At 35.2% G+C, this 19,165-nt stretch overlaps 1 protein-coding gene across 2 annotated transcripts in view; it reads right to left on the bottom strand.

Moving 5' to 3' along the window:
- The window catches only part of LOC118275285 (zinc finger protein 541), a 288,113-nt gene that overhangs the window by 29,571 nt on the left and 239,377 nt on the right, over positions 1 to 19,165 (bottom strand). Inside the window, exons 1-3 of one of the 2 annotated variants that reach the window (XM_035593195.2) lie at positions 4,117 to 4,242; positions 2,413 to 2,531; positions 751 to 887 (exon numbers count right to left, since the gene is read on the bottom strand). In XM_035593195.2, coding sequence (XP_035449088.2) covers positions 751 to 887; positions 2,413 to 2,531; positions 4,117 to 4,128 — 268 coding nt within the window. In that variant the 5' untranslated portion in view covers positions 4,129 to 4,242. Of the gene's footprint in view, positions 1 to 750; positions 888 to 2,412; positions 2,532 to 4,116; positions 4,243 to 19,165 lie in introns of those variants that run through there. The other variant, XM_035593193.2, reaches the window with a different exon arrangement.

Raw genomic sequence — 19,165 nt, 5'->3', positions numbered from 1 at the left:
AGTGATGACTCTGTATTTCAAAGTAGAAGTTACTAAGATTTTTTAAACCAAAGTAAACTACATTAGTTACTTACGACCTAGATCTGTAAAAATGTGAAGCCGAATAATTATACAGTATACACACTGTACCTACAATTTGTTCAATGAATCATCCAACAAAATCCCTATTTGGAAACTAATCAGCAATTCAAGGAGAGGGATTAAACAAATTGAAGACCCTTCAGAGTAGCGATCGATTAAAAATTGGTACTCATCGAGATTACGAACGACCCTTCCAGATTTACGAGAAGCCTTATGGAGAAAGTAGCAGATGAATTTTATTAATTTATAGTTTAATTATTTTGGGATTTTTTAAGAATATTTATTTATATGAGAACAAGTACCGATATTATTCATTACTTTGTGTTTAAAAAAAGATGAGATTGATTTTTTTCCTTTATAGAAACGTGGCCTCACATTAGAACACATCTCCTGTGTCGTGGGTGCGTTTACGAACTTACAATGTCACATACATAACACACCCAGACCCGAAACAACAAATTGTGGATCACACAAAGAGTTGCTCTGTGCGGGAATCAAACCCGCCACACGTTGCACGGCAGCCAGTTGCCCAGCCACCGCACCAACCGTGCAGTTTCAGATCCATTGTATGTTTCAGAAATAAAGAATTGATAAAAGGTACTGTTTTCTACTAATTTACTTTATTGTTCGTGATACTGTATCTGTAACTGATACTGTAACAATACTCACTTGTTTCTGTTGCTGGAGGCTGGTGGTGGTTCTCAGTGTGCCGTCGCAGCGATCTGGCATCGCAGTATGACTTGCCACATCCATCTGCTTTGCATTCGTAAGGCTTCTTGTTGCGGTGAGTTAGCATGTGTCCGTTGCTGCAACATGCATACTAACATTAATAGAGGAACATCGAAATCTGCAACATCTTTATATATATAATTCTTCTGTAAGTGTGTATGTCACAGAACTATCTGAGAATGGTTTAGATTCACAATTTTGTCCGCTGGACAATGTTTTTTTAATTAATTTTTAATTTATTAGTAGTTGTTGATTTTGGAATGAAATTAAAGACGTGTAGACAGGACAACGTCTGTCGGGTCCGCTAGTTTACATATATAACGGGTTTTTATGGAAACCAAGTTTGCAGTGTTATATAGCCAGTTTTTAGACCGTTATTAAATATCAGAAATACCTTTTTCCCCGTCATATATCTGAATAAGATAACAGAAATGTGTCCGGTCGGAAATTGGGAAGGCTAACTCGCGATCTTATCCCGTAACAGATATGAACCGATTTTGTCCCACGCACTAAATTTTGGTCCCGTAAGTACGGAACATTTTCTTAAAGGCCTAAATGAGTTCAGTATGTATCAATTTATTACAAGATCGTTTCCTGTGAGAATATTTTTGGGACATATTTTGAGATATTTGTTCTCATTATTTAAAAATAAAAATAAATGCGTTGATTATCGAAATACAAGATTGTGGACGGGTGATTTGTATAATGTCATTGAAAGTCTCATACAGTGAATAAACTCTTGTCATTTAAATTTTTCACTAATTCAAAACTTAGATATATCACGGTCTTAAAATACTGTAGCAGTCAATCAGGCATTTAAAAGCGTAAAATAATATTTCAAATGAAACCACAAAAGATCATAATCATTAAACAAAACTATAGCTATGTTAATCGTTAAAATCCTCTTTATATTCCAAAATAGGCCACATTGAAGCGCTAAATATGTTATGTTGGGCCGATACGCGTGTTTCATTAATATTCATGGGGCTAAGCTGTGGCTATTAGAGCACCACCTTGCCTGACATGTGTCCCGGTGACTAAATGACTGCTTTGATCTTTAAACTAGTTAGCTGGCTCCTTCAAACTAGTTACTATGAATATTCCCACGGCCATACAGGCAGATTGCATATAGAATGCAATTTTACTTTTGTTGTTTAAAATTTATTGAGGACTGCGTCAATTTTCTGTTTAATAACTTTTTAAAGCGGTTAATTTTTCATTGCATATTTTGCTTATAAAGATAAATTGCTTGACTTTATGTTCGTTTTTGGTTGATGGTTTTTAATTCTAATTTTGCTATGTATTAATTTATTATCTTTGTAGGAGTTTAAACGTAGTGTGAACAAAGATGCAGATGTGCAAGTATCATTAATAGTTGCATTATTAGGCTCACATCTAAATACTAATTGCCGTACTCAGAATTTAATGATTGCATAAAGTATTCCTTAGTAACGATTTTGTTTCGAAAACAAGCAATTGTTTTTGTTTAAAGACCGGGTTAAGTAACCATTAAATGGCCCTGAGTACGGCAGTAAGATTTTATATCACTAAATTAGATCTATCTAACATTGTGAAAGTGATAAATACTAAGAAATGACTTACAGATGATCCTGTCTCTTGAACGCCTTCGCACATGTGATGCACACGTACTTGCGCTCGTCACTGTGTGTTAGCTTGTGTTTTGCTAGTGCTGATGCATTGCCGAAGATCTTGTTGCAAACCTGGAACAAAGGAAATGGTATTATGATGGGATAGTAATAACTCTTAAGACTGCTTTGATCAACCTTAAGTTGTAACCTCGGAGTTATATCTTTTTATTCTCAGTTATACCTTCTGTCAGTTTAAGTGGTAATGTTTTTTTTTAAATTTTGTGCTGCAGCTGAAGTATTATAAGTACCAATTGACAGTAGTCGCAAATTTCAGTATGTGGTTTAAATCTTATTTAAGAAGATACATTAAAATTTACATATCATTTGTATACATTGCATTTTGGCACATAAAATAATTTTTGAAAAACAATAAATTGAAATTTTAAGTAAAATCGAACTAAATAATAACACTGTTAATCTAAACAATACTATCGAAATTTCCACAGTCGTTACATACGAAACCATATCCATTTCACCAGTAACCCAGATACATTTAAATACGAAACAGAAACAAAACCGTCTATCCTCATTTATGATAACAGAACTAAGATCAAAACAGGCAAGTAGCCCCGGGCGGCGACAGTAAGCTGTAGTTAATATAATAATTATATTAAAATGGAGGTCCTACCTCTGACAATGGTGAGAGGTCCCGGGGCGAGTGTTGACCCTAATCTTGCGTTTGTTTCTCATCTAATTAGAAGGTCTTTGCGTCTCCTTATCTTGTTTTTATTTTCATGTTACTCAAGGGTCTACTATTGATGGTACGTGTATTGAAAGTTATAATATCAGTCCAGTATAATAAGCTCGATAAAATTTTATATATTTATTAAAAAGTATGTTGTTGTAAAAGTATCTTGTTAGTTTAGTAAGACCTAACTACTACTATTTATTTTATTTTTAGTCAAGATCGTCCCACTGCAGGGCAAAGGCCAAAGGGCAAAGACTACTAGATTGTCTTAATTAATGAATAAGCTGAGCAAACGTTTCGATGCGGGCTGGTAGTAACATCAATTTTACTATGAGTCAGTATTTTTTATCCAGAGTGATTACCCACATCCGCTAGATATTTTATGCTTTAGCTTGACTCTTAAATACCTGGAGAAGGAACGGGGTGGTTTTTAGTTAGCAAGAGTCTGACACTCCCTCTCGCCTCGCTCAAGGCGAGAGAAGTCATTAAACGATTTTCCCCCCTCAAAGGAAGCACTACGAGAAAATATACCTACGTATATCAGTAAAACGACGTTCCAAAAATAAAATAAGAAACGACGCTTAGCTTCCCATATTTGATCCATCTATGTATTATAAGTAGATAATATTATATTATAACAGTTTTTTTCGCAACACACATATTATATTTATAATATTTATAACATGAATTATTTATAAGGGCAGGTTAAACAGTAAAGCGTGGTACAATCGACCCGCCATTGTTCGTATTACGTTCTACATTTGAATATTTTTCGTCAACCCTAATGTTATTCGTTACTTGGCATATTTTTAAACTGGGTTAGTTCAAAGTATAGTATAGTAGACACATATGAGTATAATATATTGATGCGAGAGAACAATTAACAAATCGTTCTTTTCTAGTCAATTGTTTTACTAGGCAAATATTGGAGACTTGTACAGAATTATTAAAAATAATAATCGACTTTACCTTATTTCTCATTATCTCGTAGACGCAGTTACTTAAAATGCTTTATTATTCGACAAAAATGTCCACACACAGGCCCACTTATCAATATTTGCACCGATTTCAGATTGTATAAATATCTGTAAGAAAATCTCCGAGCAGACTTTTGTTTCCCGCGTAAAATGACACAGACTAAAAACATGGAAGAACCATAGACAACAATGTTGCCATAGAATAATCGTTTTTATTGTTTTAAAATATAAGTACAAACATAAAAGTAATTGTATTTATACAATGGCATTTTACTTTATCATAAAATTACAAAAAAAAGAAATTGTTCTCTAACCCACTTTCTATAAAGGTTACATAAAAGGTAATTCAAATCCTTTTCAAATTTTATCTACAATAACAAATTATATTATTTCGCTTCCAGTTCGATAAAAATCAAATCAAAATATTCGAAAGCCACTTACATCGATTGAACAAAATATTTCTCTTGTTTTCGCTTCGGTGAATATTTGAGTAGCTGACGTATACCTAGCGTTCGAAAATTAACAAACGCATTATTAAAATGTGGATTTAATTTAATCGGTAAAATGTGAATCCAATTTTAATCTGTAAATAACGTCCATTCGAAATTCGAATGAAAGCCGTATAGCGTTTATTCGAAATTTGATTCGGTGTAGCTAACATAGTCATTTGTGTGGCGCCATTATGTTAAAACCTTTTTGGTTAATTCGAATTTTATGGAAAACGCATCAAGTATTGTAATTATTGAGAATAGTAAACATCCTAAAAATGAATGTTATGCCTATAGTCTATGTTCATTTGTATTTCTACATGTTCAATGTTTAGTGAACAGTGTTCTAAATTCAAACATTATTTATTTTACTTTATAAAAAGAATCCATTATTTTATCTGTACCTACTTGAAAGTAGAGTTATAAGCGTACATTATAATTTTGAATTATATTCGTACATCGTACGGCCTGTTAACATTAAATTAGATTGGCTGGTAGTGTGATGTTATCGTAAGGGCCTGACCCTTACAAAGGTTTAGTAGGAGGGACAGCCATTGTTCTCAACCCTTGAGATATGCGTAGTTATACTTAACATGTCCATTCATTTATAATTCTCTGCATGTGTGTTTAATTCTATTTTGGGTTTTAATATGCATGAGATTAAGGAGAAAGTTTGGTAAAAAGAAATTAGGCTGTATTGTGTTCTATTAAAGAACGACATTGGTAGATGTCAGTATTGCGAGTAACAATACGTAATACCTGCCCAAAGTGAAGTTAATCAGTCACTTTTGTGACTATAAAATCGACGGAGCATTTCAAAAATAATACTTTAATAACCTTTACTACATGAAAATTGTTAAAACCACAAATTCGCGACGCATCACACAAATTGGCGTTCCCAGTTTTTGTTAATACCCCAGCTGTAATCCCTTAATCGCCTTTCACAAAAGCCACGGGTAGAATGTGTGCTACGTGCGGTCGTGTCCACAATTACGTATTCTATCACGAATGGTACATAAAAGAAATAAAAAGAAACATTGTTCTAGAATCTAGAGAGCTAAGATCTCCGTCTGTTGCACATTAATGATTGCTGAACGCAGTCTAGCGGTTAGAGACTCCGTTGTAACTTGGAAATGCAACTTTTAACATAACCTTAATGACGCGATGTTCTTTTGGCTTTGTTGTTCTATTTGTTTTTATTAATGTAGAAGAAATGGCGATTGTAATACTAAGTATAGGAGTTTGCTTTACGTTTAAAGTAATCTAAATGACGCGTTTTGATTGGTCGGCTCGAATAAACTAACCAATCAGAGCGCCGAAGATGTTCTCGTTTCGATTATTTTTAACGTAAATGAAACTTCGATTGCTCAAGACTTCAAGAGCTGTTCACAATTGCTCATCAGTAGCTTACGCTTTGTATCATAGACATTTTTGTGATTTAAGCTGGTGAATCTATTTTATCATTACTATTTACATATATTACATGTTTAAATACTACTTATAGAATACATTACTATTAGTATTAAACATTTAAAATATTTAACTAAGTATAAAATAAAAAATAATTTGCTCATTTAAATCTTTTTAATAAAGAGCACTCATGTTTGTAATTTTAGTTCAACTATACGACCATTTATTGCGTACAAATTATTTTGACCTCAATAAAACAAATGAAATTGAATTAACAATAAAGTTATTATGTGTATGACGTTAACATACATACATACATTTTAAACTGTTAATGTTTAATATGATGTTCACAATTACCTACTACAATATGAGTACAACGGCTATTTCTAGCAAATTTCTCACAAACTAGTTATTGAAAAACAATTCACCGTTAAAACGGTGAAATAACAATTGTAAATAATAAAATATAGGAGAAAAGATGGGAAGAAAGCAATATCGAAACGGATACATAATTCTCGGAGAAATTAAAAGGAAATCATAATTTACTCGCAGTCAAATGGTCTCCGAGCGGTGTATTGTTGATTCTTTATTTGTTTTTGCCCGTTATTTCTGTCTGTTGTGCTAAACATTCAACGCCAAAATTGGACAAAGGATTTTATGATTTTTAGTTACTCTGTTTTTTTTTTCAGTTTACTGTTTACTGTTTCTACTTAGTATGTTTTTTCACGTTTTATTTCGGACCAAATACAGCCATATATCGTGCGGACGGCGAGTAACCAGAACCAGACCCGTGCCTTCGGCGCAGCAGGTCGCGTACCGCGCGCGCCTCAAAGAGCCATCAGACCACCACAGATGGGGCCCAGTAGGGCTGATGCCTAATCCGGAGCTGCGGACTACCTAGTGGGTTTACCGGGACTCCGGCTCGAAAAGCAGGAGTAGGTTCAGTAAGAGTCTGACACTCTCACTCGCCTCGCCTAAGGCGGGAGAGGTCATTGGATGATTTTGGTCCCTTAAAAGAGCCGCATATCGTAGAAATAGGCTCATAAAATGATGTTAGTAACATCAAAATGAAAACTATATTGAACTAGTAATATTAATGAAAATTGAGAACAGTTGGAAATAGCCGAAATACATAGTAACTTTGTCAATTACTTCAAACTTGTAATCCAATATTATTGACATACTTGTTGACGAGTCGCGGTTGATCTACAACTTGTCTCTTGTGGTTATAGTAACCTAGAGGTGAAGATCAAGTACGTTTATTAATAACAAAACAATGTTTTATTAAAAAGACCATAAATTTGCCAAATCAGTCCAGGCGTTCTCGAGTTTTAGCGAGACTAACGAACGGCAATTGATTTTTAACCACAGAGAAGAACAAATTACAAAACGCGTAAAAGTAAACAGGCACTATTTGAAACAGATTAAAATTCAAAATGGCGTACTTGAATGCAATCAGAGCAGTACAATGATAATGTTTTCAACAACATAGCATCGTTGATGCAAGTTATAAAACCTTATGGCTTCTGAACAACCATTAAGATATAGGAAATGGAAGTGTTATGGGGATGAGCATGGCTTTATTACCGTATAAAGTGACATCCATGGTAGATGTCAAACACAGATAGTTTGATGTGAAACGGATTTTAACGGCCGTGTGACGGTTATGTCATTTTTATGATGGGAAATAGTTGTCGCGATTCTATTGGCTCGTATACATACATACATTAATTTTATTGGTTTGCATTGTTTGTGTGTTGGAGTTGCAGACTTTGCTCAAAATGAAATGTATTGTGACTTTGTTATTTATTGATGATAATCCAGTCAGTAGCGTAGAGTAACAAATTTTATTTGGCTCCTAAATAGCTTCCTGAAGTCCATTAATTTCAATTGGAAACTAAATAGAAATTCAATTACAAAGCAAATGAACATCAACAAATTACAAACCTGATTGCATTCGTAATTCTGGTGGACATTTCGTGGCGACCCAGTTCCGGCACGAATGGCAAGCCCCTGACCCCCATTGAAATGCACGCAAAATCGGGGTCAAGTCTAGTATTATCGTGCAAGGGCTGCCTTTGACAGGTCACCGAGGTCAACCACTGATTTTATGGGTTAAACTTATTTATTACACCGTTTTTTTAATTCTTTTCACCCTGCCCCCGTTCGCTTTTGTCCGCACGTCTGGCCCACGCGCTGTATTAATAAAGATTCGTTCCAAATCTCTTGTACACGCTCGCTTAGTGGAAATAATGACCGTTTTATTTTTCAACGTAAGCAGCTTAAATGGTACCTTCGTAGTGATTAGAAGGTAGGTGCTTTTAGAGAAGTATTTTTGTGTGAATGGCTTTAAAGTAGTGGCAGTATGGTCTAGACTTGGAATTATATAGTTTCATTGCTGAAATGCAATTTTATTTAAGTGTAGCAGCATCATCTCGAGAAATTACTCTCTTAATTCAATGAAAGACAGTTTCAACATAAAAGCTGTAGCATTTTTGTCTCGATTCAGCGATTTCGTGAACTTATTTCGGACTTCAAAGGTTGCCAGTTGTAAAGGAAAGCGTTCCGTGATACGTGACGGTGACAGCCCTATTTACAACACGTTTTTATTTCTCTTTTACCGCTGTAGTTCGGTAAAGTCGTGTTTACTGCGCTTTATTATTGGTACACGCTTATGTTTACGGGTAAATGCTTTAAGGATTTTATTGAAAAGATGTTGCACGAGTGGAAGTAATTGGGACAGCTGTTAACAAAACTATAGTTATGTATTTATTCTTATCTGGATGATGTTTTGTAAATTGAGTTATTTTCATTTTACGACTACTACATAATACATTAAGTAATTCTTGATCTTGAAACGTTGATGTAAAAATATAAAGCGAATCTAGTCGCACAAACATCCATCAAAGGAGATTTAGACATTTAATTTCTGCAACGCAGCAAAAAAACAATGTCCTCTTACACAAGTATAGTCAGCAAAGCTGTCACTCCAAATAACTGGAGCCGAGTAAAGCCGTTAAATCTTTTTTCAGCGACACATCGTCAATGGAAGTGCGCGGTTACGGATCACACCTTGGGCTAAGCCGGTGGGGTGCGAGGCGAGCACGCATCAAATTTTTCGATGACTTAATCTCGTGGATTTGTTCCCCTCAGAAGCGTGGGTTGGTAACTAACAAGTATCTATAGGTACCGTACTAAAGTACTTTTTGTTTCTCCCAAATAAATGTCAGAACAAAGTGTTCGGTTCTTTGTAGATTGCTAATCAATTAGGTTTGTTGTTTGCCATCTATGGCTGACGGCTCAAAGAAAACTTACGTCTGATTGGAATTCGATAGCTATTCAGTTTTGATTAATTTGCAAGTAATAGGTACTACATTTTGATTGAAACCTCATTGGTCTTCTAAAACTGATGTTTTAGGAAAGTCATGATTAATACGTAATTTTGGTTTTGAATTTGCGTTTAAGTCCGAAAGGACTAACTCTAATGTATTTTACATAACTCTTCGAAGTAAAATAGGTATAAAAATACGACATATGATTACATGAGCAACATCAGTACAGCATACAAATAGAACAACCGATACTAATGACAATAATAACGTACATAATAGTAGCGTATTGAATGAGAAAAATAATGTTTTACGGAGCGGGTGCTCCACGTAATCTGGCGATGTTCCCTCCCTGATCGCTCGGATTTACGTTACCGCGAATTGAATTGAAAGTGGGATGAGCGCCCTTTGTTTATAGAACCTGCTTCTGCGAAAAATGTGTGTTTCATTATCTATAGGCACAAAACAATGTATGTTTTGTTAAAAGTCCTCTGTTTGCGTACAAGGCGACTTGTTACACGGCGCAGACGTTCGCGTTATTGTCTTTTCATTTAGAGACGCAAGCTTTTAAAGGTTTTTTGTTTCTTATATCAATTAGGGATGGCTTTTTAAGTGTTGTACATTGATAGTTGTGTCTTTGGTACACTTTACTTATAATTATCTCAAGATTTATTTATGTTGACTTTATTTCAATGCTCTTAAATTTTTTCGATCATGTTACCTACATGTAATTATGTTTTAACAGACATCAACACGAAAAGAAAACGTGTAGAGACGAACAAATAGTTTAATTCATCAACATTTCGCAATACAAACGGACCCCACGTCTGGCCAACAGCAGCTATTAGTTAAGGGCGATACGTCCAATCTATGGCCGCCATCTTTGGATCACGTTCGAACTTGGAAGCTCGCTAATTGGATGACGCCACTGCTCAAGGATCGCGCCCGTTCGTCTCCATCAATTAAGAGCTATTGATATCCGTACGATTTCGTTACAAATCTGTTTTACGCTGATTTCAGGGATGTGTATAATTATTGGTATGTGGGTCACGATTACTTGGTGGAAATGTGTATCGGTGTATCTGCTTCGTTAGCGGGTTCGGTAGGGATGCGCGATTATTATGTTTCGATAGAATTAATTGCGAACTATTAAAATAGACGATATGTGGATAGTACTGTGAGATAAATATTAAGTTATGTATGCAGCTACCCTACTTATATTTACTTTTTAGTTTTGAGGGGGGAAAATCATTCAATAATTTTTGCCGCCTTAGGCGAGGTGAGAGAGTGTGTCAGACTCTTATTGACTACAAACTTCCCTGTTCCTACTCGTACTTTTCGAGCCGGAGCCCCGGTAACCTCGCTAGGCAGGCCACTGCTGCGGATCAGGCATTAGCCTTACTGGGCCCCCGTCTATGGTGGTCTGATGGCTCTTTGAGTCGCGCACGGGACGAGTAGCGGTTAGATTATTGAAACTACATGACCTTTAGTAATGTGCCTACATTTACTAAATCACGATCAGTTTTCGTTCATCAACGACAAGAATTGAAAGAAACGAATTAATTAATTAATGGAATATATCGAACATTTCTGAGTCGAACCTTCGCAAGTCGGTCACGTCTCCTGTAACCATACAGATACACTACACATGGCGCCTACCTTTCTATACAAGCTGTAATAAAGGGCGTTTATAAAGGGTATTTCAACAAGAACTTTGTTTTTTAAAACAAAATAAAATAAAGAATTTGGTGGAAAATGCATAATTTTTTTATTGTATTAAAAAGAGAAAAGTTTGGCAATTATGAATGAAAAATGATATCTGACAAATGTCCACCAGGACCACGCTGACAGATGTTGATTCTTTCATCAAAATTTTTAATCACTTTCCTAACAATCACACCTCCAGACCACATAGCACACCACACAGTGACAAGTTGAGCATGCAAAGGCTTCTCAATAATTGCTTTAGGATATTCAGAAGCCCAAATGCGGCTATTTTGCTTATTGCCATACCCTGACAAATGAAAATGTGCTTCGTTTGAAAAAATGTTTTTTTGAAAAAAAACCAACAGGTTGTTCTGAGCAAATCTACGGCGATTTGAATGGTCGGTGAACTTCAATTCCTGCACCAGTTGAATCTTGTAAGGCTTCAAAGCCAAATCCTTTCGCAAAATTCGCCATGTTGTTCTTTTGGATGACCCCAATTGTTGAGAACGTCGTGAAATTGATAACTTTTGATCTTCTTCAACACTGTGGCTCACGGCAGCGATTTTTTCTGTTGAACTACCCGGTCGAACACGTGTTGATGTTGGCACATTTTGTACCGAGCCTGTCGACTTAAATTTCGCGACCAAATTCTTGATAGCGATCTCAGAAGGACGATTATGTTGCCCGAAAATATCACGAATTTTACGAAATGTAACTTTAACAGAACGACCATTTTCATAGTGAATTTGAATTATTTTAATGCAATTTTTGAGCGAAATTGAATTCATTGTAGCAATTGCCAAAGCACCTACTACGAATACCGGTAAAAATTAAATGTAAAAAACGGGCACGTTCTTGGTGTTGCCCTAATTAAAAAACAAAGTTCTTGTTGAAAAACCCTTTACTTCGTTACACATCCAACCAATTTTTATGTTATCGAAGTAAGTTTTCACATATTTATTGCTGCTTGTTGGTATTGGAACTCTTACTACAATCGAAGCTATACTTTGGAACGAGCACCTAGCTTCACTGACAATTCAATTTGACGTTTCAAAAGTGCCTAATTTAGGATTAATTGAAATAAATGCTTTGACTTCGATTTTAATGTTATGTTAGTTACGTAAATATCTATTATATCTCCATTTTAATCAAGCTTGTTTAATCAATTACACAATAATTATAATAAAACCGAAGTACCAAAATTTTTTTTAACCATATTATTCGTCTACAAAGCAAACGTGCCGAGCTGTTGAAATAATTAACAGTCTGATATTCGAACCACAAAATAAATCAAACAAGTTATTTCAACGTGAAATTATAAAAAGGATTGCGCCGAGAATACAAATATTTATTTCGATGAACATTGCAGCTTCACTATCCATAATAATCTGTTTGTGGTCAATGTTGCCCGTAGCAAAATATTGTAAAATAAACATTGGTATTAAAATCTTTATTGACACACTGATTCTGGAAACCTATATTAGACTGGCAGCTTTTATAAAAATAAATTGATAAAATATTATTTAAAATGATTTTAATAATTTTAATTTATTTTGAATCGTTCGTGTTCGACTGGCGGTTTTATTATTTACATATTCGAAATTCAAACGTGTAAAAGTAGTTATGGGTAGGTGCTCGTTGTCGAATAATCCAGGGAATACGCGTTTCGAAATTCCCTTTCATGTTTCCGTCGGTAAAACCTCTGTCGAAGCGGTCTATTGTTGGTCTCACATAGATTTTGTATCTTTTTTCTCTCGTTTTGTTGGGTCACCGCTGTTTGTGTTGTGGGAATATTTTTTTAGTTTGTTGAATATACATAGTTAGAAGTTTTGTCCGTCTTCAAGAGTTGTTGTGAGGGATTTTGTCCTTTCGGTATTGTTGCGAATCTTTGCTTTTTACCTACGTGTTTTCAAAATAATAACGTATACGTGTCACCTATTTCAATTGTGAAATATTATTCCAAAGCATATTTGAAGTACAAAGTATAAATCTAAACCCACGTTTGAATTCAGATTGAGATTGTATTTCAACAATAGGAACTGAAGTAAAATAATGCACTCCTTTCAGTTTAGGCGAAGACAAATACCTCGGAGGAAGACAAAAGCTGGCAGCGAGTGACAAATGGCAGCAGCGGTTTTGAAAACAAACATGGCGTCAAGATGGCGGAGCATTCCTGTTGGCGCGAAAAAGAAAAAACATTGCAGTTTGCTCCCACACGGTATTTGAATGAATAAAAAAATAGAGAAAGTGAGTTTTCCCAGTTTTAAAACTTGATTTTGATACGCTTAGAAGTGAACTTTGTGGCAAGTTTTTTTTTGATTGATCGCTTTATTTTCTTATTGTATTCGATATGTCCTATATTTAGTTTTTAAAGACATTGTGTTAAATAAAAAAGAAGTTAAATCATATTCCATTCCCAACGAGCAGCCAGTATTATTAATAAACTCTAATAAAAATCTAAAAATGTTGGTGCACTCCAATACAGGCGCGCATATCATCATTTAAAACTAAACTAACAACTCGGAACAACGCAGTTTTTCAAAATTCCGAATAAACCACTCGAATACGGCGAGCCAATCCTCACTAATTCATTTGAACACGCTCGCTCAGTGTGCATGTTGCGAACGGAATTTTCTCGAAAGCCAGACAACGAAATATCAATCTAAAAAACGGTCCCCCACAAAAAACGAACTATCTACCCCGTCAACCAACAGGAACTATTCGAGTGAAATATCTTTATTGAGGCAGCCATTTTATTTTCGCTTTTCTTTGCACCGACCGAATCTATTAAAGACCGATACAGAGTACCTAACATAATTTTTTATTGCGAAAACGTCAATTTTCTTTGTTTAACTAACCGTCGCACATTTCCTTGTCCGCGTAATAAAACTGACCTTTTTTTACGGTCGCACAGACAATCGGGGATATGATGTGAATTTGTCAAGAAAAGCCCAACACCTCGCGTTTGAATCGAATTTACCTTTTACGGGAAACGACGGATTCTCTCGGGGCAACCGGCATTAGGTTTGCTACGTCTGCTTATAGCCCGAAATACTACAGATAAAAGCGATTTGTGGAACGTTTTAGTCTAAAATGCACTAACAAGCTTAAGTCGTTGGAAACAAGAGATTAGACTCGTTAGCGTCTGTTCTCGACGTAATATTCTGTGTGTTTATATGAAGACCCTTTCATTCAAACTCACCGATCTTGAATAATATGATTTGGATATTTTGACGTCTATTTGAAAAGGCGATTGAGAGTTAATATTCTGAGTAAAACAAATTCAATTTTAATAGGTAGGCAGGCGTATCGATCATGGCTTTAGACCGTACTTGGTTGAAAGTTTCGGTATTGGGAGCAGCGTTTATCAACGGATCGGGCGAGAAGTTGGCACGTTTATAGCTTTTGTCTAAATGTTAGGAAACTTTCGATATAGGTGAGTCGGGTTTAATGTCACAGTATTTTACGGGGCTATGTGATTTGAAAAGATACAAATGTATAATGTGTATAGATAGCTATTCAGCTTAGTTATTTTATTTAAATTAATTGAGAGGGATATCATTTGAGTTAACAGTATACAGTGGTTAGGGTATTTATTTATTGAATAAATTAATCATTAAACATGCACTAAGTACGTGGTCTCTAAGAGCAGTTTCTGATATAAATGTCGCATACCTATGAAAAACTGACGTGATTGGCTTACAATTGCAAAAAAAAAACCTTCATGTTACTGAAAATATCACTACTCGCACAATTTTTGAACATCCTCATTTTTTGTGGCCAAATCTAACATTGATTGATGTGCATTTTTGTCAAAGCGGTTTGCAGTGAGTAAAGAGGGGTTATGTATTCCAAGGGAAAATTAATTGGACTTCGATTTTATGATTGAAGGCCGTACCTCAATAGACTCTTGGGGTGAAGTATCGTTGAAATAGGGGTGAGTTTGTGAAAGATGGCTGAGCGAACACTAGGCTAGGGGGATGAAGAAGGCCATTGAAGAATACTTGGAAACTTTTATAGGACCCCAATAGAACTGCTAGTTTTACGGTAGTGTTATTGTATATCAGACAATGAATTTTATTTTAGTGCTTTATTGGTGAAATGGTTTCGACTGCCTGGCGTGGCTAGCCGGTTTGATAGTCAGGACTGATTGATAGATATAATAGCGAAAGATTCACATTACATTACAAAGGATTCATTAATCATTTGCAGGATTTGTAACATAATTTGCTAAACGCAGTATCATTTATAGCCTTCATTAGTGAAGGATAAATAAAGGTTATATAAAAGACCACCAATAAAACAAAATGTTATAAATAGGTACTAATAATTTAATACCAATATGTGTTTGTGTGTATGTTTGTTACTCAATCACGTCAAAACGATTGAAGGGATCGGGATGTTGTAACAAATTATGTTCTGTAAAAACACATACATATAGGTTACTTTCTATCGTACGGGAGAGCGAAGCCGCAGGCAGAAACTAGTCAATCAATAAATGTTTCTTTTTGTACCCACATACATGCGATACAAACACAAGTGGCTTGTCAGCAAGCGAGTCCAATATCAATAGTGATTGAACACTTTTTGTTTGTTTGTTTGTTTTCAACGTAACCCGTCAAAGCAAATGGTTCATCTGTTCGACGGACCGTGTCATATTAATCTAGTGGTTAGAGATCGCAGGCTGCTGCATATTTGTGCAAAACGTGATTACGTTTTGTTATGTTTGCGTTAAAAGCCGATTTGTTCAAGTATAGATGCGGTTGAGTATTTTTTTTTTTAATTATGTATATTATTTAAGATAGAAAATGATTGAATGTTTTCTTTTATCTTAATGAGGATAAACCATCGAAAGACGCTTAGAATTTTAAGAGAAAGACTAAGGAGCTATCATGTTTTACCTCATCAAAATACGAAAACCACTACAAAGTAATTTAATGAGTTAGAATATTCTCATATCAGTTATCTACGTGAAATAAGTTTTCACCATGAACCGTTCAAAATTTCATTACAACACTATCCAATGAAATCACTGAACTATGACTAATTATCCACTCTACACTCAATGTTTTCGATTCAGAGCGAAAGCTAATAACTTTTAACGAACAACAAATTGTATTATAACTATCCAGCTGCACTAAATACTGAAAACAAAACACAAATAGCTAATTAACCGATCGATGGTGGAGTGTTTCTGTCAGGTTCAAATTGCATCTAATAATTGTAACATTTGTAAGCTGCACCCAAAATGCGGGGTGATTTAGCCAGTTTAGTGAACTAAATATCGGTGCACAGGCTGTGGACACAACCGCGACCATTTGTGGGATTACCTGCCGTGGTTTGGCGACCATCCAACCGTTACACTACTCTTTGCCCACCCTGCCCGGCGGTAAAGCGTAGTTCAGATTGTAATACCATTTGAACGCGTTTGAAGTGTTTAATTAGTGGCTCGGCTCCACAATTCGGCTTTATATTAATTTCTAATTTTTAATCTTACATCCCAATACGTATTCACTTATGTATACTTCAATAGAGCACTCATGAAGTTCATAGACTTTATAGTGAGTGAACAAGCATATTCTGTTCAAGCCTTTACACTTGATCTAACATGATTTAGTACTTCCAATCTAGTGATTCTTGTGAAGTGATAGACTATATGAGATATATAGGTACGTATATGTCGCCCCAACATCGTTCCAATAGGTCTCAGTTACATAAAGTATTCTCATATTAATACCAAGTTCAGGTATATTGAATTTTGAGGACCTATTTTCGTGTTCTAGTAACTGTGTAATAAAATTGAGATAAGTATAGTATTTGTTTTTTGATCTAGATTTTTCTGCGTGATAGTTTTTTGATTGAAAATATTATTGGCGTGACTACATTCAGGTTTAGGGTTAACATTACTAAGTTTTGATGTAACTGGAGTGTGTCGTAGATTTTATTAAATTAGAGATAATGATATATTTTATCAGAGGTTTTAATAAAGGAAAATACTATGGATTAAGATTCCCTACCCTTTAATCAACAAGAAGTAACGTTAACAAACTAACCAAAATTAATTCCGGCGCTTTATTGACACTTTTTTTAAACATCTTGTAATTAATTTTTCGTTTTATTCGGTAGGCGTTTAGGCAAACGTCCCTAGTTTTTTTTGGGTCGTAAAAAGAATATAAAGGCCACGATTTCCTTTTGTCGTTTGCCTGCGAAACGAGGTTCAAGTTTTTATAGTCCGCTGTGACGTCATTGTAAAAGTTTTTCATAAAACCTAAACCGTACAAAGTTTCCACATAAAGTTCCGTAAGAAAAATAGTTGATTATTCTCACAGAGGCAGATTTCAGGCGCAGCGAGAAAATCTTTATTACTTTCTTCAATTGCGTTGTTTGAGGGAATTTAATAACATTTGGAGGTAATTTCTGCATCAGCAATTATGGTGGGCTATTTTTAGACAGGGGTTAAATAAGAAATATGTAATGTTATGTGCGGTAGCTTATCGGGGGCTGGCAGTCACCCAAACGCCCGGCTCAGAAGGCTTTGCGACCCACCACGACTCAAGTCCGGCCCGGTTAATACCTCAAGGTACACTTGCGAAACGATGCTTACACAAAAATATAGCGAATATTTTCTCTATTCGAATTTCGTCTTTTGTTTTCTTTGGTTTGTCTACTTTGAGAGGTATTTGTGCCAGGATTTAATGTACCTTTATGTAATTTCAATAGAAATGTTCGGTTACTATTTTATCTTTAAAGTTCATGTACTATTTGTCTATTTTTATGTCTATGACTTTACCTACTTAAACACAAGGTAACCGAAAAAACGATTTGTGGATCACACACCGCACTATTCGTGTAGTTATGACGAGCGTGATAAAGATAGACTAAAAAAATAATAATATCAGAATGATAGAACTAAGCATAGTAGTAAAATCATAGACATTCATACTATTTGTTGCATAGGAATCTACATCCATAATCTTAGCTTATAACACACACATGTAAGTATGAGTTTGCTTTATGTTTAATGTAATCGAAACGAAAACTCGTTCGGCGCTCTGATTGGTTGCTTTATTGGAGTCCACCAATCAGAGCGCCGAACGCGCTCTCGTTTCGTTTTCGTTGAACGTAAAGCAAACTCATAATAAAAGTACTGCTTGCTACACTACAAAAAAATCCACCTCTACAAAACAATTCAAAAGTCAAAACGAAATATAATTAAGTAAAGCCTCGCTAAAGCTGTATAACAGTTTTCGAACCAAATCGTTATTCTCCCCAAATATTGGAGGGTGGCCATAGCTAAGCACCATAGTAAACAATAACTTGAGCAAATCAAATGCCATTTGACATTCGTCCCGCGTCCCAACTTGTCTTAGGAAAATCGTTAAATAAGAGTCCGCGCTTGTTTTTCATAATGGGACTACGCTTAGGCGACGAATCTACATTTCAAAATGATTCGGTGTTTTTATTTCTAGGTAGTGTTAATGGTAAGTGTGAATGTTGGAGTTGATAGTTATTTATTAATATGAGTAATGTAATTACTTAGTCAAAAATTTTACATGGTTGTATAACAACACCTCTAGCTATCTCAATTGTATAGAGAATAAGGGTCCCTTTCCACCAGATATACGCTATGTAGCTTTGCGACGAACGTATAATAGTTAGCTATTCAAACTATGTTTACATGACCATTGTTACTATACTTTGCAGTTGTGCGAGGGAGATGTGCAGCTCGAGTATGCTATGTATCGATAGTAGGGAAGCCATCCATAGCACGCATTTTTCCATATAAAAAATATAACTTAGCTGAGTCCGATTTCACCAGTGCTATGCTATGTGAACCAATGAATATGATTGGTGAAAGCCAAACGCATATCCAAAGCATCTACGTAACGTAGCATAGCACATCTCGTATCTCTCTCATGTATGTACTTTCTGTGAGCGAATAGCTCTAGCTAGGTACGTTACATTTTGAATACTCGTACTTACTAAAATTCGGTTAATGAAGCGCCCACTTGATCATAATCTAAATACGTCTCAAACATCAATTTCATAATAACTCTTAACGTTAATTTATTGTGAAATCCGTTCAATCTCAATTATATTATCTATC

The sequence above is a fragment of the Spodoptera frugiperda genome, chromosome 8 (assembly GCF_023101765.2).
Source record: "Spodoptera frugiperda isolate SF20-4 chromosome 8, AGI-APGP_CSIRO_Sfru_2.0, whole genome shotgun sequence".
In the NCBI taxonomy this organism is placed as follows: Eukaryota; Metazoa; Arthropoda; class Insecta; order Lepidoptera; family Noctuidae; genus Spodoptera; species Spodoptera frugiperda.
Note: the sequence above shows the minus strand (reverse complement) of the source record. Positions and strands in the feature narration are given on the sequence as shown.